General features: G+C 36.9%; 1 protein-coding gene, 2 long non-coding RNA genes and 1 pseudogene across 5 annotated transcripts; 1 reads left to right on the top strand and 3 right to left on the bottom strand.

Annotated features, from left to right (window-relative positions):
- Positions 1-3,953: 3,953 nt before the first annotated feature.
- On the bottom strand, positions 3,954-6,325 carry LOC115794006 (C-C chemokine receptor type 2-like). Its single transcript, XM_030749232.1, has 3 exons — positions 6,319-6,325; positions 5,073-5,210; positions 3,954-4,849 (listed from the first exon to the last, which is right to left on the bottom strand). Exons 1-3 carry the CDS (start codon positions 6,323-6,325, stop codon positions 3,954-3,956), a joined length of 1,041 nt encoding a protein of 346 aa, XP_030605092.1.
- A 3,235-nt stretch (positions 6,326-9,560) lies between these two features.
- On the bottom strand, positions 9,561-12,149 carry LOC115794822 (C-C chemokine receptor type 2-like; annotated as a pseudogene).
- A 1,237-nt stretch (positions 12,150-13,386) lies between these two features.
- On the bottom strand, positions 13,387-14,738 carry LOC115795095 (uncharacterized). Its single transcript, XR_004021224.1, has 3 exons — positions 14,669-14,738; positions 13,957-14,044; positions 13,387-13,859 (listed from the first exon to the last, which is right to left on the bottom strand). It is a non-coding gene; the product is annotated as an uncharacterized LOC115795095 (long non-coding RNA).
- Positions 14,739-18,551: 3,813 nt separating this feature from the next.
- On the top strand, positions 18,552-20,578 carry LOC115794737 (uncharacterized). Of its 3 annotated transcripts, none has more exons than XR_004021197.1 (4): positions 18,552-18,615; positions 19,039-19,077; positions 19,159-19,188; positions 19,350-20,578. It is a non-coding gene; the product is annotated as an uncharacterized LOC115794737 (long non-coding RNA). The 3 variants fall into 3 exon arrangements; XR_004021196.1 differs by having other exon boundaries at positions 18,553-18,615; positions 19,039-19,073; positions 19,554-20,578; XR_004021198.1 differs by having other exon boundaries at positions 18,575-18,615; positions 19,039-19,073.
- The last annotated feature ends 1,660 nt before the right edge of the window (positions 20,579-22,238 follow it).

Below are 22,238 nucleotides of genomic sequence, written 5' to 3'. Positions count from 1 at the left end.
GTCTCATATTGATTTTTTGATGTCAATCCCAAATGTTTCCAGTCTACTGCAAAAATAAAGGGACTGGCCTCACTTTTCCAAAACTATTTTTTTTTTTTTTTTTGGGCAGGGGGGGGGGGGGGGGTACAAAAAAAAAGGGGTACCTCCAAAAGTAGGTCACTCGTGTTATCAGCTGGTTGTCTCCCACTGATAAAAGCTGATCTGATCAGGACCAAAAATGCGTCAAGCTCAAACCCTTTAGATTTTACTTTGAGGCCCTCAAGGCTGCATGTTTAATGATAGATTTCCTCTAATTTATTATACTTAAGAGTAGAATGGGAGGCAGAGCCTTCAGCTTTCAGACCCCTCTTCTGTGGAACTAGCTCCCAATCTGGATTCAGGAGACAGACAGCCTCTCTATCTTTAAGATTAGACTTAAAACTTTCCTTTATGATAAAGCTTATAGTTAAGGCTAGATCAGGAGTCCCTGAACCATCTCTTAGTTATGCTGCAACAGGCCTAGGGTGCTGGGGGGTTCCCATGATGCACTGAGTGTTTCTTTTTATTCACCTCTTTTTACACAGTTTATACCCCACTCTGCATTTAATCATTAGTTATTATTAATCTCTGTCTCTCTTCCACACCAGTCTTTTGTCCTGTCTCTCTCTCCGCAGCCCCAACCGGTCACAGCAGATGACTGCCCCTCCCTGAGTCTGGTTCTGCTGGAGGCTTTTTTTCCTCCCTATCGCCAAGTGCTTGTTCATAGGGGGTTGTTTTGATTGTTGGGTTTTCTCTGTAATTATAGTAGGGTTTGTACCTTACAGTATAAAACAACTTGAAGTGAATGTTTGTTGTGATTTGACACTATATAAATAAAATTGAATACCACTGACTGACCCACTCTTGCCTGATTAAATCAATAGAACAGCTCTGTGACATTATGCTTTGGTCCATCTGATGCTGCCAGGTTGCACCTCAGACTGTCCAGGAACTCAGTAATGCCCTGGTCCAGATTTGGGAGGAGATTCCCCAGGACACCTTCCATCGTCTGATTAGGAGCATGCCCCAACATTGTGAGACATGCATAGAAGCATATGGGGCCCATACAAACTACTGATTACTATTCTGAATTGCTGCAATGAAATTTCAGCAAAATGGGCCAGCCTGCTGCCTCGTTTCTTCACTTTGATTTTTGGGGTGTCTTTGAATTCAGCCCTTTGTAGGTTGATCATTTTCATTTCCATCAAACAATGTGATATCCTTTCATTACTAACACATTACCCAGTCCATATAAGTATAGATATCAGCATGATTTTTTTTTTCACCCGATTGAGATTTTATGTGTTTTCAGTGTTTCTTTTTGAGCAGAGAATAAAAGTCTTATTAAAGGTCAATTTGTCGCAGGGCATTTGTACTCTTCTGCAAACAATTTTCACTAGTAGTAGTGCAAAATAATGTGAACTCTAGTATTTTTTTTTTTTTTTTTTTTATTTTGGTATTGACGTGATGTCTGTAGATGTCCAGACCTGACACTGGAAAAAACAGCAGCTGAACAATGAGGAGGACAGAAATAGAAGAGTAGATATCATTTCCTGTGTCTCGCTAATTAAGATCTTTCCCAGACGCCTGTGTAGACAAATTTCACAGCATGTGGTTACACACATTCACACCTTCAAAGAGTTTTTTTTGCTTAAGGCTTGTTGTTGCTGTAGGCAGAATTGTTATCATACTTTATCACAAGGATTTCTATTCATTTTTGTTGTCTTTTTTATTTTTTAATTTGGAAAAAGATTTTCTTAAATTTCTTTACAGTTTGGATGAACCTTTAATTCAAAATTCAAAAACTTATAATTACTGTGATATCTGATTATCTGGGAGGAAGTGATAAATTATGTTGGTTATTAGAGTCTTGGAACCCTGTTTGTTTACATTTGATTATCACACCTTGTGGCTTAGATGCTTTATGTGCCTAATGTCCAGCTTGACATTTCTTTGTTTCCATTTCTTTCATTATTACCACTCTACTTCTTCTTCCTCTTATCGGTCTTGCTGCTGGACATATTTGCAGCATATTGTAGATTCTATATAAAGATCTTCAGCTTTCAGTGTGGTCAGTGTAATCGCAGACAGGATATTTTGTAACTAAATGCAGCCTATATCTTTTACACTGAGTTGTATGCACACACCATGCAAAGAGTGCTTGCTGTTTGCATGGTGTATGGCGACTTCTTGTGGTGGATAATGAGCTGTGCACAGTTTTCTCCTGGTACAAAGCATGCTGGGAGAAAAGATTTGAATACTCATTGCATAATTTCAATGAAGCTTTATCAGAGACATATGGCCAGATTATGCTCATAACCTTTGTTCAAATTGCAGCTCAGACTTTAGTAGATGTAGACCTGATAATCTACAAAATAACTAAAATAAATAAATTAAAATAAATAAATCAACAATAGCGTTTCAATTTTTAAAATTATATATAAAACACCAGCCCCCCAAATTGCCCCCAAACTGAACAGGGAGAATGACTCAGAGAACAGTTTCCTGGTCTTAACTGACAGGAGCGGCACCCGGTGTGGTCTTCTGCTGCTGTAGTCCTTCTGCTTCAATTTTCAGTGTGTTGTACATTCAGAGATGCTCTTCTGCATACCTTGATTGTAATAAGTGGTTATTTGAGTTACTGTTGCTTTCCTATCAGTTCAAAGCAGTCTGGCCATTCTGCTCTGATCTCCGACACAAACAAGTCATTTTCATCAAGAGAACTGGTGGTCACTGGGTATTTTTTCCTTTTCTGACCATTCTCTGTAAACTCTAGAGATGGTTGTGTAGATAGAACAGCAGGTTCTGAAACACTCAGACCAGCCTGTCTGGCACCAATAACAATGCCATGTATCTGTTGTATATGTAAATATATGTACATATGGATATATACATATATGTATGTTTTATTTTCGTAAACTGTTTTTTTTTCTTTTAATTTTGATTGTTCGAAATAAATTCTAAAAAAAAAAAAAAAAATCACTCAAAACAACTTTCTTCCCCATTCTGATGCTCTCTTTGAACTTCAGCAGGTCAACTTGACCATATCTACATGTCTAAATGCATTGTATTGCTGCCATGTGATTGGCTGATTAGATAATTGTGTTGATGTGCAGTTGAACAGGCATATTTATTGAGATGAGCAGTGAGTGTGGAGCTTTTCTTTGTATGGAACAGTTTAAACTTGTATTTGGGTTTCAGTGACAAACTTCGCTCAGTTTGACAGTAGCTGTTCAGATTCTCTGAATCATTTATAACATACTGTACCAGAAAATATGAAATCCCTAAAATCATTGATGCTTATATGGAAAAAACATTAATTTCATATTGCTGAACTATTTGCCCAGACAGTCTTTTATGCAGTGGCAAAACTCTTTCCATCTTTACTTCTGAAAGAATCATCCTGTCTTTCTTCTTAAAAGAAAAAATACACTGAATGGGCTTGTTGCTGCTATTCAGTTGAATTTATTTTTTGTTATACTTTGTAAATATCTTATTGGGTGTTAACAACAGCTTATCAGAACTTGTCTCTTTACCATCTCTCTTTTCATGACCGCATACAGCTGTATGCTCTTCTTAGTATTTTTCTGTGAACCTGGGGCCTCATAAAAAGTGTGTGAGGAATAAAACAAACTGCTAAGAGGTGCTATGAACAAAATTTTCTGTTTAAAGCACCAGCAAGTTTCATGAAGCCTGAGCAATCATTTTGAAATATTTACATCTGAATTCTTATGGTAAAAATATATATATGCGAAATCAAAGGGTCTAAAGGTGTACAGACAGACTTTGATGATGAGACACTTGTGAAGAACATTGTGGCAATCAGAAGTGACCAAATTAACAAAACAAATCACTGTAAAAAGAAAAAGACAAAGTCTGAAGAAATAAGAGGGTGAAACATTCATGCCAAACTAATTACAGCTGCCCTCCACTTTCTACAGTTTAAAAGTGGAGGTGACCTCAGAGGACCTGGACATAACTGAGCTTCTCCTGAATGTGCTGTCAGACAAATCTCTGCCATAACCAGGCACCAACCTTTTCAGCAGCTGCAAGGCTCTTCTCATAAACTTCTGTCCCACAAACGCGTATATGATAGGGTTCAGGCAGCAGTGCGTATAAGCAAAAGACTCGGTGACTGTTACTGACATCCTTACATTTTTGTACCAGCTGGAATTATTTGGGATTATATCTCTTTCCTGGAGAAAATTCAAGAAAAGGGAAATGTTGTATGGGACCCAGAGCAAGAAAAATACAACCACTATACAGATGATCAGCTTGACTATGCGGTGCTTCTTTGTGGTCCTCATGGTCAACAGAGTGGGGATGATCCTGGAGTAGCAACCTACCATCACCAACAATGGAATCACGAGACCCAGCACATTGGTGGTGAACAGGTCATAGCGCTCCCAGACTGTGCTATTCTGGGGATAGTCACACTCGAACCCGTGGGAATCTTCTGTTTCCTCTGTGAAGATAAAATCCGGCAGAGACACAAACAAGCTCAGCATCCAAATGAGCACGGTCAGAATGATGGCTGCCCTCATTGTGCGATAACGTGCAACCCTGTGAGCGTGCACGATGATCATGTAGCGGTCCAGCGTCATGACGACCATGAAGAAGATGCTGCTGAAGAAGCCAGTCTGGTGAGAGCCGGAGATTAAACGGCACATGAAACCTCCAAATATCCACCGGCCGACGCTGACGTAGTGAGTGTAGAAAGGCAGCGTGAAGACAAAGAGGAGGTCGGAGAGAGCCAGGTTGAAGAGACAGATGTCTGTCAAGTTGCTCTGATTGCGGTGCTTCGCCAGGACACACACCACTAGCCCATTACCTTTGGGAGAGAAAACATTATAAAGGTACCTGTCACATGTAAAACAATATCCCCTCTGTCTCTTTCTCTCTGTGTGTCTCAGGTCGCTATTTTGCATATAAACACACCTGCACACATTGTTTGGGTTGGAAAATTGCTTTCCATTCCAGAAAGGGCAGCAGATCCCTGCAATGTGTAAATACAATCCTTTCCCTAGAGTGAACACAGAAGAAGACACACCTACCAATGAAGCCCAGGATGAAAACCAAACTATAGAGAGTGGTGAGAAACACTTTGTTGAATTCAGTGGGGATGTCAGGAGAGTAGGTTTCATTGTCATTAAAATAGCTGTCGTCATAATAGTCCTCTGTGGCATTCCATTCTGCAGAGAGAGGTTTATTATTATTATTATTATTATTATTATTATTATTATTATTATTATTATTATTATTATTATTATTATTATTATTATTATTATTATTATTATTATTTCAACACAGGCTGTGAAAACTAAGAAACAGCACATACATATCTGGATACATATGCCTAATATGCTACATGAAAACAGTGACATCCTGTTACCATAAACACGTGCTGCTGCTGGTGGAGGTGAATAGAATTTCATTTCGGTGCTCACAGCATTAAAATGTTAGGTTACATTTAATAATGTAGCTTCAAACGTTTTCATTGGGACAGAAGAAGAAAGTGTCTGTTTAAAAACTGCTGACATGTTGTTTCTTTTTTTTTTTTTTTTTCCTTTGCTATGAGAACCACAAATGATTATTTCATTCAGCTCTGCTGTAGTGGGGTTTCAGGCCATAGTCAGGTGATAATTGATTGCCACCTGTTGGTTGTCATAGGTACTCCTTCCTTGGGAAAGCTCAGCACTCCTTCACATTACTGCTTTATGAAAATAGGATTTAAAGCTCTTTTATACTGTCTGTGATTTAAACCTGTAGCTATTCTGAAGACAGATCCTCTGAGGCTAATATAAATGAAAGAAAAGTTACTATTTCATTTGGTCTCTTTGTTATTGATAGTTTTTTAAACAGACACTTTTGGCATATAATGATATTATTATTAATATTATTTAACAATGTTATTAATGTGGGTACTATAATTTTACAATGATATTGTTACATTGTCTACCTTAAAAAAACACGTGTTTGTGGGCAAAATGATTTTAGATTGCTGCAAGTATTAAGGTCAACTTCAAATGCATGTGGCAGCGCATGTAGTTTGTACAATTTTACAAACATTGTTCAAACATAGTAGCCAAAAATCAAAAGATCACTAGACTAAATATAGACAAAATATAGAAATATATGTTATAAAGTAGTTGTGATAAAATTTCAGTTACAACATTTGGATTTAAATCAATAGAACAATGCGTACGGCCTTAAAGATTACAAAATTAGATTTTCAACAACTCTGAGAAATACGACACTTTAAACACAAAAAAATTCTGGATTACTGGAAAATGTGTTCACCTGACATGGTGATATCTCAGTGATGGCTTTTCCAACCAGTTGAGTCAGGAATTACTCTTCAAGGTTCCTTTTTCCCGTCTTTCATTGATGTGATGCCTTTCGAAGTGCAGAAATGAACTAACAATCTTAAAGTCTGCAGTCCGATAAATAGGAGCACAGAAACAGATATGTAGATTTTGTTTCCTGTATGTCCTCAAGTCAGATCTTTATCAGGAGTCTGCTCTACATCTAGACACCAAAAAATACTTCAAAGAGCAACACAGCACATGGTGACACAGATTCAGTTTCAGAAAATGACTGTTGGATTTTTCTTAAAGTGTCAGAAGTTTATTATTTGTTATAGTTTTTGTTACTATTTTTACTTATTTCTTCTTCTTGCTCTCACCGTACATCACTGCTGCATATCGTGGGCTCTACACTCACAGGACACTTTAGTAGGAACACCTTCCTCGTACTGGGTTGGACCCACTTATTTCTTCATGGCATAGATTCAACTAGCTGCTGGAAACATTCCTCAGATTGTGGTTCATATTGATGTGATAGCATCATGCAGTTGCTGTATATTTGTTGGCGGCACAGTCATGAGGAGAATCTCCCATTCTATCACATCCCAAAGGTGCTCTATTTGATTAAATGTGGAGGCCATTTGAGAACAATGAACTCATTGGAGAAACCAGCTGGAGATGATTTGAGCTTTGTGACATAGTGTGCTGCACTGCGGAGAGCAGCCATCAGAGGATGTCATGAAGAGATGCACATGGTCAGCAACAATAGTCAGGTAGGTTGTAGTTTGTAAGCAATGATCAGTTGGTAGTAAAGGGCCCAAAGTGTGCCTTGAAAATATCCCCCTCATCATTACATCACCAGCAGCAGCTTGAACTGTTGATAGAAGGTAGGATGGATCCATCCTTTCAAGTTGTTTACAACAAATTCTGACCCTACCATCCAACTGTGGCAGCAGAAACTGAGAACCATCAAACCAGGCAACATTTCCCAAATCTTCTATTGTCCAATTTCAGTGCGTTTCCTGTTCTTAACTGACAGGAGCGGCACCTGGTGTGGTCTTCTGCTGCTGTAGTCCTTCTGCTTCAAGATTCAATGTGTTGTGCATTCAGAGATGCTCTTCTGCATGCCTTGATTGCAATAAGTGGTTATTTGAGTTACTGTTGCTTTCCTATCAGTTCAAAGCAGTCCAGCTATTCTGCTCTGATCTCCGACACAAACAAGTCATTTTCGTCAAGAGAACTGGTGGTCACTGAGTATTTTTTCCTTTTCTGACCATTCTCTGTAAACTCTAGAGATGGTTGTGTAGACAAATCAGCAGGTTCTGAAACACTCAGACCAGCCTGTCTGGCACCAATGACCATGCCATGTTCAAAGTCACTTAAATCAACTTTCTTCCCCATTCTGATGCTCTGAACTTCAGCAGGTCAACCTGACGATGTCTACATGTCTAAAAGCATTGAGTGTCTGCCATGTGATTGGCTGATTAGATAATTGTGTTGATGTGCAGTTGAACAGGCATACTTATTGACATGAGCAGTGAGTGTGGAGCTTTTCTTTGTATGGAACAGTTTAAACTTGTATTTGGGGATTCAGTGACAAACCGCTCAGTTTGACAGTAGCTGTTCAGATTCTCTGAATCGTTTAATAACATACTGTACCAGAAAATATGAACTCCCTGAAATCATTGATGCTTATATGGAAAAAACATTAATTTCATATTGCTGAACTATTTGCCCAGACAGTCTTTTATGCAGTGGCAAAACTCTTTCTATTTTTGCTTCTGAAAGAATCATCCTCTTTCTTATTCATGATAGTAATAATTTACACAGTGAATGGTCTTGTTGCTGTTTATCCTATAACCTATTTTCCACACACCAAGGTATTTCTGTAGTTTTCTGGAAAGTGTACTATTTTGAGGCAGGAAAAGAGAAAGTAAAAAATTTATTCAGGTGAGGAGTTTATTTTGTGTTCTTTCAAATATACTTTGTAAATGATCTGATTGGCTGTTACCATCAGCTTATCAGGAATTACAGAGGTTAACTGGATCAATTTTACTTCAGTATAATCACAAATGATGAAATCTTTATTATGAAGAGGGAAATCTTTATTGTAGTTCCTCCACTAATGGTCCCTGGCAGTAGAACATGCTACTATTTTATGATGGGGACCCTAATAACCTACCTGATAAATTAATTTGGAACAGTCTCTTTACCATCTCTCTTTTCATGGATGTGTACAGAATTTATCATCACAGTAGCAATGAGAAATGGCAGGACATGCTCACTGCAAGCTGTTCTTCTCCAATATGACAACACAGTTTATGACTTTCATTTGAAGTTAAGTTCAGGATCTGCAGTTTCATTTCTTGTCTTAAGAAAACTACCATACAAAATCAGGATCAGGAAACCAGTGTATAAGGCTGAACATCAGACTCTGTAAAAATATGTGAATTAAAGTAAGTGTGCAGGTTTTGGTACAAAGAAGATTTGAAATACTAGTAAAAGTCACTGAAGCAACAAGGAGAATGTATTCAGGGTGTAAAACTCTACACTATATATACACATATATAATTATGAGACAGAAGTCAACACTGGAAAGGTTGTTCCACATCAACTTATCAAATTCCATTATAAATGATGGCATGTGAAACATGTAAAATGTACTTCTAGCACCTGACTCCATACTGGTGTACATGTGATTGAAACCGTTTTTGCACAAGTATAAAATGTTCTGTGTTATCTTCCTTGGTTTGTTTGTGTTGTTGTATGTTGTTTTTTTTTGTTGTTGTTTTATTGGTATGTTTGTGTCAACTTGCAGGCACATTTAAAACGTGTGAAAAAACTGTGACAGCCTGCTGCAAACAACAGGTTCCATTTAAAACACCAGCAAGTGTCATTAAGCTTGAGCAGAAGAATGCATATTTGCATCACACACAAACACTTCAGATTCTGTAAAGCAGATGGCAGTGCTACAAGGTTACAATGATTTTATAAGTAAAGAGCCTTTACAGCTGAAATCTTACGGTCAAAACAAAAAATTATACCACTGCAAAATCAAAGAGTCTAAAGGTGTACAGACAGACTTTGATGATGAGACACTGGTGAAGAACATTGTAGTATGAGGATAACAGAAGTGACCAAATGAATGAAACAAATCACTGCAAAAAGAAAAAGACATGGTCTGCAGTAACAGGGTGAAACATTGATGCCAAACTAATTACAACTGCCCTCCACGTTCTACAGTTTAATACTGGAGGTGACTTCAGAGGACCTGGACATAACCGAGCTTCTCCTGAATGAGCTGTCAGACAAACCTCTGCTGTAACCAGGCACCAACCTTTTCAGCAGCTGCAAGGCTCTTCTCGTGAACTTCTGTCCCACAAAAGCGTAAATGATGGGGTTCAGGCAGCAGTGAGTATAAGCAAAAGCCTCGCTCACTTTTACTCACATCCTTAAGTTTTGGTCCCAGATTTTATTGCGTGGGATTTTGTTTTCTTCCTGAAGAAACTTCAAGAAACGGGAAATGTTGTATGGGGCCCAGAGCAAGAAAAATACAACCACTATACAGATGATCAGCTTGACTATGTGGTGCTTCTTTGTGGTCCTCATGGTCACCAGCGTGGGGATGATCCTGGAGTAGCAACCTACCATCACCAACAATGGAATCACGAGACCCAGCACATTCATGGTGAACAGGTCATAGCGCTCCCAGACTTTGCTCTCCTGGGGATAGTCACACTCGAACCCGTGGGACTCTGAATCATTTGTCATTGCTTCTGTGAAGATAAAATCCGGCAGAGACACAAACAAGCTCAGCATCCAAACGAGCACGGTCAGAGTGATGGCTGCCCTCATTGTGCGATAACGTGTAACCCTGTGAGCGTGCACGATGATCATGTAGGGGTCCAGCGTCATGGCGACCATGAAGAAGATGCTGCTGAAGAAGCCAGTCTGGTGAGAGCCGGAGATTAAACGGCACATGAAGCCTCCAAATATCCACTGGCTGACCCTGGCATAGTGAGTGTAGAAAGGCAGCGTGAAGATGAAGAGGAGGTCGGAGAGAGCCAGGTTGAAGAGGCAGATGTCTGTCAAGTTGCTCTGATTGCGGTGCTTCGCCAGGACACACACCACTAGTCCATTACCTTTGGGAGAGAAAACACGATAAGGGCACCTGTCACATGTAAACAAAATACTATCACCTCTGTCTCTTTCTTTCTGTGTCTCAGGTCGCTCCTTGGCACATAAGCACACCTGCACACCAGAGTCTTTACCCTAAATTATTTAAAGTCAGTAGGTTTTGAAATTGTTCTGTCTCCAGAAAGGGAGGCAGGTTTGTGCAATGTGTTAACACAACTGAGTTCCCAGAGCATACACACAAGAAGACACACCCACCTATGAAGCCCAGGATGAAAACCAAACTGTAGAGAAATGTCAGAAACACTTGGCTGAAGTCCTTCACATCGGTTATGTCGTCAGGAGAGAAGCCATCTATGTTGCCATAATTGTAAGAGCTGTAATCGTATGATGTTGTATTCTCTGTGGCATTTGCACCTGTAGAGAGAAAGAGAGAGAGAGCTGTTTGAAGTTGATTTTACTAAGATCACCATGTTCCTTTCAGCTCTGCTGTTTTGGCCTTTCAGCCCACAGTCAGTTGATAATGGGGGTTATTGTGCCACCTGCTGGTTTTCATAGGTACTCCTGTCACAGCAATGTCCGTCACTCCTCACAGTGATGCCACTGCCCTCTGTTCTTTCTATGATTTAAACCTGTAACTAATCTGAAGACGGGTATATGAGGCTAAAAGCCAATTACCCCCATGTCACCATTTACCATCATAAACCTGGGCACTAAACATTAGTATTTCTTTTGTTCTGTTTGTGCATGTTACGATCTTTTTGAAAAACTTTTTTTTCTTTTGCATGTAATGAGATTATTCATAATGTTACCACAGTTGTACAGTATTATTATTATCCATGCATTCTCTTCCGCTTATCCTGCTCAGGAGGCAGGAGCCTATCGCAGCTCTCATAGGGTGAGAGGCAGAGTACACCCTGTACAGGTTGCCAGCCTGTTGCAGGTTTAACACAGAGAGACAGACAACCATTCACACTCACACCTATGGGCAGTTTAGAATCACCAGTTAACCTAACCCCAGTAACTGCATGACTTGGACTGTGAGAGGAAACCGGAGTACCCGTAGAAGACCCACGCAAACACCACACAGAAAGGCCCAAGCCAAGGGGAAATCGAACCCAAAACCTTTCAGCTGTGAACCACTATGCCACCATACTGCCCATATCATTATTATTATTATTATTATCATTATTATTATTATTATTATTGTTACCATTACTATTACAATACTTAACATTTAAGATAACATATACTTAACATATACATGTTTGTAGATGTCAGAACATATAAAAGCCTTGTCAAAGGTCATTTTCAAAGACATTGTGAGAGTGCAGATATTTTTAACTTTTTTGCAAACAATTTTCAAGCATAGTAACCTCAAATGAAATGTTCCCATGATTAAATATAGAAAAAGAAATCAGGAAGTATTTGAGGTATTAGAGCTTTTGAATTTAAACGCCTACAATAAAGTCTGCAGCCTTGAACATTGTGCATTATAACACAAATATATGTTCAAGAACGCTGCAAAATATCAATCTACAAATATTGCAGATTCTGGATTGCTGTTAAAATGTGTTCACCTGACATGGTGATGTTTCGGTGATCGCTCTTCCAACCAGGTAGAGTCAGGAATTACACTTCAAGGCTCCCTTTTCCCCCTCTGATGGACGTGATGCCTGTACACTCTCAAAGTCTGCAGTCTGATAAAGAGGAGCACTGAAACAGAAGTGCAGATGTTGCTTCCTGTATGTCCTTAACTGAGAGCTTTACCAGAAGACTGTCTGACATCAAGAAAGCCAAAAATAATTGCAAAACAGCTTGTGGTTAGATACATTTTCACACCTTCAAAACTGAATGTTGGCTTTTTTTTAAGCAACCAAAAAAAAAAAAGGTTCAAACTGTTTATTTTTTCATATAGATTTAGTTAATTTGTTACTTTTCAGTTAAATCAATTTGGAAAGTGTCGCTCTTGTTCAAATTATTTACAGTTTGAAAAAAAAAAGTCCTTCATTTAATCGAAGGGTTTATGATTACTGATTATTTGGGTATAAGTGAAAACCTCTTCACTGTAAAATTTGACAAGTTGACCTTACTTAAGAAAATCTTGGAAACCGATTGCCCTGAAAAATGTAAGTAAGTATAACTATTAAGTCTTATGTTTGTTTACTTAACATATACTTGTTCAGTGTACTTAAGACCTTGTTGTGTGAACTTAATCGTGTTAAGTTAAATTAACTTAGTTTAGTGAAGTTGTTTCAACTCAGAAATAGCAAGTAAATTGACCTGTTCTAAACTTAGCTACATCAAGTTAGTCCAACTTACATGAACAGTACAGTTTACTTAGTAGACTCTAGGAAACCGATTGCCTTAAATGAATGAAGTAACTACAACAAAACATGATAAGTTCACAAGGTTCAATGTTTTATTTTTAACAAAATACTATCCTTATATTCTTAACAAAAGGCCAATGTGGCCACACATGAACAAATACAAAACTAATCACGTTTTTACCCTTCCACAGGGCTCAATAACAGTAATACCAGAAAGATGCTTAAGTAAGCTTACAGGCTGAATGAGCAGCAACTGAAACAGTTTATTTTGAACTGTAACAAGTAGGCACTCTAGCACTGTAACATTTTTTAAAAAAGTGATTTAAGTAGTTATATATGGAGGACAGATTCTGACATACTTGGCAATAAACAGAAATAAATAAATAGCTTGATGAAGTAATTCATGTGCCAAACATTGCATCCAACAAATACAAAATAAGAACTTTACCAACTTATTTGATAATACAGTGCAACAATGAAAAAAAAAAATCAAATTAAAGTATGATAGTAAGTTAAAAAAAAATATTAAATGAATACACAATATGAAAAAACATAGAAATACAAGTAATGGCATAAAAAAAGAAACCAGACTGAGCATCAGTCTCTGAATGAAGTCAAAGGTGCTTTTTAGGACTGTCAGGATGGAGGGCATAGATCAGTCCAAATATGAAAGGCATAGATCAGTCCAAATATGAATGGCATAGATCAGCCCAAATATGAAAGGCATAGATCAGTCCAAATATGAAGGGCATAGATCAGCCCAAATATGAAAGGCATAGATCAGTCCAAATATGAAGGGCATAGATCAGTCCAAATATGAAGGGCATAGATCAGCCCAAATATGAAGGGCATAGATCAGTCCAAATATGAAGGGCATAGATCAGCCCAAATATGAGACAAACAGCTTGATGGTGGCGTTCAGTGTCAACCATGACAATTGTACCTTCCAGAATGATAACATGCTGGATGGTTCAAGGTGAAGAGCATTCGGACCTGGTTGCTGACTGACTTCAGGAATAACAGGCAATAATCCCACAGGAACCTGGGTGAAGTCTGCCACGGCATCTGAATCCTGTTGATATTAAGAAAAAAAAAGAGAAAAAAAGAATGGGGTGAAAATCTTGATTTCCAAGTGCAGAACCTCTAACAAACCAAATTGCAATACGTACAAAAGAGACATTGTAGAAGTCTCTTTCATCACCCCCGAGGAAAACCGAGACATCGCAGGACAGCAGTCCTCATGGCAACATCACTGGTCTACAAGAAGGGAAAAACAATAAAAGTAAGCAAAAGCATCTTCTGAAGAAAATGAATCACATTCTTCACAATAAGTGATACAAAATAATTGTTCTGCTCGTTGAGAGCACTTATTTAGTGGAATGCATTGTATTTTTTTCTTCCATGCTTCCATGTCCAGAGCATTATAAGCAAGCAAAGTCGTAAAAAAACAAAGAACGGCTCTCACTGGCCGCTTTTCCACCGACGGGGTTCTGGTGCCAGTATTTGAACCGTTCAGCAGTTTTTCCACTCGAGGCTTGTTCCTGAACGTCACATTAACCTCCATGACCGAGTGAAATTAAGGCTACACGAATGTTAGCAGGCCTGGTTTACGCTTACAAACATGCTAACATACTGCATTTGAAATACAGGTAATTAATGTTAAGAGCTCTTATCATGGACAAAACATTAAAGGCTCTCAAGTAAAATACAGTACATGGCAGTTTTAGCTAATATTGGCCCCATAAGCCCATGCTAACATTAACATTAGCATTAGTCTGCAAATACGTTTATGCATCATCATGCAAAACTAGCCTGTAACAATACATTGAATAATAAAGTCATACATGACACATAAAAATATAATGAAGATGAACAGCTCACCTTTAGAGAAGATTAGCTTCTTCCAATGTGTAAGTCCACAGGGTTTCTGGAAGCTTCCCGCACTTCTGTACTGCGCATGTGCACTGCTGAACTCACCCCAGCATTCACTCCAATAACAAAAATATTCAAGTCCAGTTTACACACTAGAACTTAGCCTTGTACCTTTCTCAGGCTAAACATGTACATTACTCACATTGCTTGAGTTAACTCAACAGTATAGTGAGACTTAAGTAAAGCACACAAACGTAATTTAAGTAAGAATAGGTATTACCTTTTAGAGTGTTCCTTTGGTTTTGGTTTTGAGACCTTTTGCTTTTCAACATTTTGCATCACAATTTGCAGCTTTGATTAAGAAATGCACGTGCCTGATTTTAGTGTTTGTTCAAAGATTTCTGTTCAGAGTAAGCTTTAAGTGTTTTGTGCAATATTACTCTAAAATAAAGCATATGTCTGTCTTCATGGTTTTGCTCTCTGTTTTCTGCCATTGTGGCACGTCAGTTTTGCCTCGACTGTCTTCTATGCAGTGGCATAAATGACATCATGGTTATTTCTGAGACACTCATCATGTCTTTTTTTTTCAAGTATGTCAATGAAGTATAGAGCCAGCTGTAAAATTTCAACCGCACTCTTTTATTTCATAGCATTACATATTTCCAGCTCTCTCTCTAAACTTTTGTGACTCAGAATAAGCATATGTTAAACATGTGCACGCATGCGCGCGCACGCACACACACACACAGTTTCCGCATGTGGTAATTTGTCTTTGTACTATTTGAATTGCATATGGCATTTGAATGATTTGCAAGACATTGCATTGTCTTTTTTTCAATAACAGTTTTAATAATAATATTAATACACAGTGTCTCAGCTTTTTTGTGACCCTATGGTTGTTGCTTGCCCTGGAACTTACTTCCCCCCCACCAAGGTACTGCTTTGGTTTTTTTGAAAAATGTTCCTGTATGTATTAATATGTGCTGCCAAACACAAATATACGTCTTATATAATCTGATAGGCTAAAAACAGCATTTACCTTGTCAGGAGCTCAACCTGCTCAACTTTACTTGAGTATACTCAGTTACTGAGAACTGTTGTAGTTCCTCCTCCACCAATTGTCCCTTATCCACAGTATTCCTGACTTCGCGCCACTACCCTTAATTCATAGCGGAAATCGGTTGTTTACTTCCGTTTGTGCTGTTGTTCACGGTTGCGGGCTTACACACTTGCCGTTCAGTTTAACATTTTAACACTGCAGTTTCTTTTACCTGGCCTAAATGGTACATCGGAGGTGGAGACAAGGAGGTATAAGGTACCACCTTCTGTCAAATGCATGTCAAGATCTTATCAGTAATAGATAAAGATCTATAGCATAGATAAGATAAGCAATTTTCATATAGATGACGTCATATTTTTAATTGAATGTAGATTATAAAAATTGATAATATTATGTAAGGGGTATATGGAAATGAATGTCAGGGTTGGTGCTTATGTGTCACTATAGGGGAGGTGGGTGAAAGTATACATAAATATATATATATATTTATATATATTTATATATATATATATATTTATATATTTATTTTAATTGGGTATTTTCTTTTTATTTTGTAAACATAAATAAATAAAAAGGCACAGGACTTGTCATTTCATTTGTGTGAGACATTACAGCATGTATAGTTTGTTTTTTTTTCTTTTCATTTTTCATTCAGCTATGACTGAAACATTTTGCTGTGGACCACATTGGAAATCTTTACTTAATTTTATTTGTATATGTTTAATTCCGTCTAAAAAAAGTAATGAAATCAAGATTCGTTTTACCCGATTTTCGCAAAGAAGACAGCACCAGGACACCGTTAGTGAGCCTACTGAGACCTCTGTGTGCCACCACGAAAGTGATCATAAAATAAGTCAGACAGAAAGGTCGGCAAGCCTGAACTTTCGCCCCCTCCTCCCTTCCTCTCTGCCCCCGCCTCTCTCTCTCCTGCTCCTCCTCCTTCTCAGTTAGGGTTTTGTGTTTAATTCTTCTGAGGAAAAAGAAAAATTAAAAAATGAAATTGTAAATTAAAAAATATAATTGAAAATAAAAGCAAATAAAATAAAGAAAAAGAAGAAAAGCAAATGAAAATATATAAGCAAAAAAAAATAAAAGTAAATGACAAAAACTAAAAAGTAAATGAAAAACAAAAAAAATGAAAGCAAATAAAATTGAAAATTAAAAATAAAATTTGAAAATAAAAAATAAAATTGAAAATTAAAAAATAAAATTGAAAATTAAAAAATGAAATTGTAAATTGAAAATAAAATGTAAAAACTAAAATGTAAAAAATACAATTGAAAAATAAAAGTAAATGAAAAAAATGAAAGCAAATGAAATTGTAAATTAAAAAAAATAAAATTGTAAATTTAAAAATAAAATTGTAAATTAAAAAATAAAATTTAAAAAGTAAACTAAAAATTAAAATTTTAAAAAGTAAAATAAAAGTAAATTAGTGAAATCATCTGTTTTTTTTTTTTAAAAGTTTCTGTTTTCTAGTTCCACTGACCTGTAACAGAAAATAGACACTAAAAACCTCCCCTCCCTCCTCCCTCCTCCCCCCTATGTTGAGCCTCTTTGAGATCTTATCCACCTCTCTGTATTACAGTGTATTACGGTATTGAAAAAAGAAAACCAATAATTTAGACTTCAGTGGGGGCCACACCTATGCCCCCTATTCAGGGCCTCTCTTTTCACGGTAACACCTCTGTTTGCTTTAGGTAAGATACAGAAAAATAACGGTCACCGAACCTCTTTAGCTTGCTGGACACATCTGTTTTTGTAAGATAAGAACCCCACACCCCTTTTCCATAAAATTGAAAATTAAAAAATAAAATTGAAAATTAAAAAATTAAATAGAAAATTAAAAAATAAAATTTTAAATTTAAAAATAAAATTACAAAGTAAATAAAACTAAACAAAAAATTAAATTTTTAAAAAGTAAAATAAAAGTAAATTAGTGAAATCATCTGTTTTTTAAAAAAAGTTTTCTGTTTTTCTAGTTCCACTAAAAAACCTCCCCCTCCCTCCTCCCTCCTCCCTCCTATGTTGAGCCGCTTTGAGATGTTATCCACCTCTCTGTATTACAGTGTATTACGGTATTGAAAAAAGAAAACCAATAATTTAGACTTCAGTGGGGCCCCACCTATGCCCCCCTATTCAGGGCCTCTCTTTTGACAGTAACACCTCTGTTTGCTTTAGGTAAGATACAGAAAAATAACGGTCACCGAACCTCTTTAGCTTGTTGTACGCATCTGTTTTTGTAAGATAAGTACCCCACCCCCACCCCACCCCTCTTCCGATCAATCAGTTTCGTAAATGGTCCAGACTTTTACCGTGAGCACATCAGAGCCTGTCTCGTTTATGAAAAAAACAACTGAACCTACTAAATAGAATAGAATAGAATAGAATAGAATGCCTTTATTGTCATTATACAGGATGTACAATGAGATGGGAGGGCCACTCCTGTTCAGTGCCATACAACAGAAAATCAAACTCTCTAAAATAAAAATAAAAATATTATAACCTAGTATAATCAAGAAATATACAGAAAAGCAACAATGTATAAAATATACAAAAAATAGAATGTATAAAAAATATATACATACATTGGTGCATCTGTACATTGTAAGAAAAGTAAATAAGTGTATACATATAATAATAATGAAGATGATGAATATTGCACTTGGCGAATGAATATTGCACTAGTGAATGAATACTGGATATTACACAATATAGGAATGTTAGATATTGTTCAGTATGAATAATCTAATATTGCACAGAGATGTGGGTGTTGCACAGTTACGGTGGGTGAGTGTGAGAGTTCAGGGTGGTGATTGCTCTGACAAAGAACCTGTTCTTGAGTCTGTTTGTTCTGGCAACCGTGTAAAACAAGTGATTGGCAACTTTAGTTAAGGTAAGTTACGTTTATTTCCCCTTTGTATGTATAGTTCCAGCCTCATAACTCAAAAAAAAAAAAAAAAAAAAAAAAATATATATATATATATATATATATATATATATATATATATATATATATATATATATATATATATATATAGGTTATTATAGATCACAGACCTGCCTTAGAAAGAAGAATGATAAAATCTGCCATTTGGGTGTAAAAGCTAACTGTCAAACACACAAACCTATAAAGAGCCTCAGTGTAAATATGTTGTTAGTTTGTTCCTCTAAATGTGACTCTTGGACGGTCGCTAGGATTTTTGTAAAGACATGGTTTATACAGGTATATCAAACTCTGTTTTTAGGTTGTAGGTCATTTAAAAAATACTTTCTAAATTTTTTTTTTTTTTTTTTTTTTTTTTAACTTTTGTGTTAGATCACACGCTCATGGGCTCCATTTCAGATACAGATGTCAGTAAGTTTTTTTTTTTTTTTTTTTTTCACGGCATGTCTTGATGAATAAGAGGGTCATAGAACTTTTTTTTTTTTTCTTCAGATGCTGGATTGATTGGGGAGGCGGATATTGGTATGTTTTGGGGTTTTTTGAGGGGTTTTTTTTTTTTTTGGTATTTTTGTTTTTCAGACAAAAAAAACAAAATGCTTTAAAAATAAGAAACTTTTTAAACCATTTCAGACATATTTGAGTTAGACCTCTATCTTCACATTCAGAGACCTTTGTCCCCTCAGTAACAGGACTGGGCTCAGCTTCTAAGGGCAGCAAGCTAGTGGAAAGCCAAAGATAGAATCTCCGTGGTGCAACCTCAATAGGAAAACATCTCACAGTTGACAGAAGTGACAACCCTGCCCCAAATTTTGTCACATAAGTTATTAAAAATAGGTGAGTATGTTTACTATGTTTGTTTTATTAATTTAAAAAAATCTGTCTTTCAGGAGGTAAAGGTGTTATTGGAGCTCGCATACCAATACGCAGAAGGACGTGGAGAAATGAGAGGAGGTGCAGGGGCCTATACACTAGGGTTCTTTTGTAAAACATTTACACCTGTGTTAGAATTATTAACCTTAATAAAACATTTACAGTCATGTCAGAGTTATTGACCTTAATAAAATAAGTTTTTTGTTTTTTTTAAACTGGATTTTATTGAACAATAAAATGTCTAGTAATGATTATTTTAGAGATTTAAATGCAGCTTTAGCCTTGTTAGAGGGTGAAAATAGAGAGAACGCTAGTCAATCCAATCCTGAAATCATCTCTTTGACTCCTGTTATTGATGCTGTGAACTCTTTCAACTGGCTACAACTATTGGACCCCCAACTCTCCCCGTGTTGATAATACATGAGATAACCCTATTGAACCCCCTCAAAATCAGACACCCAGTCATGATACATTTGATGTTTTTGATGCTATCGATAATGTTCTAGCTCAATTACAGTCTAACCAACAACCTATACCGTCTGAATTAATAGCCTGTTAAAGCAGAGACCCCGTGAAAATCCCTGTCCTTACTGTAAGGACGGCAATTGCAGTGAGATCAGCAAATGCACTGGGCTTGACATGCATGGAGTTCTGCTCCTGATTTATACTGTGTGTAGTTAAGTTATAGTTTTATTAAAAAGGCCCATCAAGGCCAAACTGTTATAATCTCTTGTGGTTTTCTGTCCTACTCTCTTATCTCTGCTGATTTTACTAGTACAGTCTACTATATTGCAATGAAATGCAGTATATTCTTTCATTTGGGACAGATCACATATTTTTAAATGACTATGCATAGTATATTTACATATTTGGTATTGCTGGATTTAGAAAATAAGCACATTAATTCAACAAGCCTACTGTGTTATATGACAATACATGCGACATAATAAAACTTGGGACTGAAGACTCAATTTTGTCAATACTTTTCAGTTGGGGCACTTCATACATTAAGTGACTTAACACCCTGATTATGCAGGCCATATTTACATATGTATTGATGGATTCAGCACAACCTCATCTTTCCAACAAGCCATCATATATGTTTCTATGACAAACCCTGGCAAAGCAATTACAAAGTAAATAAAAACATTTTGCATAGATATATTTTTTCCATGTTTGCCTATTTTAGGTATGTGTTCCAAGGTCTCTATCTACCATACTTTAAGATATTTCCATCCATTTTTTTCTAGTGGGTAAAGCAAAGTCCTGACTACATACATGCCTATTCTGAAAGCTCTCAGGCCTTATGTTATTAATCTACATCAGTTTTGGGGGTTAACCCCATATGGACAGGCTGTACTTGAGTTCTTTTTTAGTTTTGGGTATATAACAATATCTATCAATTTAACCATCTTGGCAGTAAAATATTTTTGGCCAAGAATCCATTTCGTATAGGGAAGACATCAGAGATGAGGAAAAACATGGTTGGGTTTAGTTCTACCTCCAGTAGGTGTATGTCAAAATTTGGGGGGGGCATTGTCACTAGCCTAGTGGATACAACGCCACATTGAGTGGGTGGGCCCCGTTTCTGTGATACGTCAGTGTATATGTCTATGGATTTACTGAGCTAGCGGAAATCCTGCTGACTGAAGGATGGAAGTTTGTTCATTCAGTCTGTTTACATGTTTTGTTATCTTACACAGGAGGAAGCACTTTTGGTGAAGTCTACTTCACTGCAGACTGTCTTTTTAAAGAATAAGTCAGCCTTTAGCTGTTTTTGCTCTGTATCTTTTCTGTTTACATTTTAATAGCACAGCTGTTAGTCTTTTCTTATGAAGGAAAAAAGCATTAATTTATTTGAGGAGCATTATTATTTAAATATGCCAGTGGTTTATTTTTCAGCAATCCCTCATGCACATCTACAGCTGAATGTTAATAAAAGTGTCTGTGTGACATTTGGGACATGTAGCTTTGACTCAGAAGTACCTTTTTGTTTATACCTTTGGGAAGAAAAAAATATCAAGATATATTTCTTATATCGCCATTCAGATAAAAAAATTTTGAGATATTATTTTGGTCCATATTCCCCAGCCCTAGTAGTTCTAAACATATTTAGGGTGTTTTTTCTTTACTTTTTGTCTCTTTTTCTTTACTTTTTGTCAGCTGGTTTACCAAAAGAAGCCATCTCATGCCATGATATGAGCTGTAAGAATCCTCAACATAGCGCTGAGTTATGCACTATGTATGAGAATGCTGTGACGCCCCTTCTTACCTCAAGTAAGCCTCTGTATAAAACCAGCTCACATGGTATCAAGCCAGGCTGGAATGACTATGTAGGAAAGCTTCATGGAGGGTCCAGAAGGGCTCTTAAAGCATGGGTTGATTTGGGTAAACATAGACATGCCCCTTTGTTTGAGTATTAAAAAACAGGCAAATGCAAATTTTAAATATGCTTTAAGATTTATAAAGAGAAACAAAAACACTATGAGGTCTGACTCTTGCAAGAAAGATAAAAAATAGGAGGATGCTGCACCTACAGCAGCATCCCCGACATCACCGACATCCCCGACATCACCGTTTACATCATTAAAAGATTGAACTTCCACGGTGTTACATATCGATGTTGAATGGGAAATTTGATATCTAATGTGAGAGGAGCATGGTCAGAGATGACAATAGGATGATAATTAACAGTCAGCACA

The sequence above is a fragment of the Archocentrus centrarchus genome, chromosome 16 (assembly GCF_007364275.1).
Source record: "Archocentrus centrarchus isolate MPI-CPG fArcCen1 chromosome 16, fArcCen1, whole genome shotgun sequence".
Taxonomy (NCBI): Eukaryota; Metazoa; Chordata; class Actinopteri; order Cichliformes; family Cichlidae; genus Archocentrus; species Archocentrus centrarchus.
Note: the sequence above shows the minus strand (reverse complement) of the source record. Positions and strands in the feature narration are given on the sequence as shown.

Bases quoted from the DNA above. Each gene is read 5' to 3' on its own strand.
- LOC115794006 (XM_030749232.1), bottom strand. The intron at 4,850-5,072 runs GTAGGTGTGTCT...TCTCTCCCAAAG, and splicing joins TTTCATCCTGGGCTTCATTG to GTAATGGGCTAGTGGTGTGT.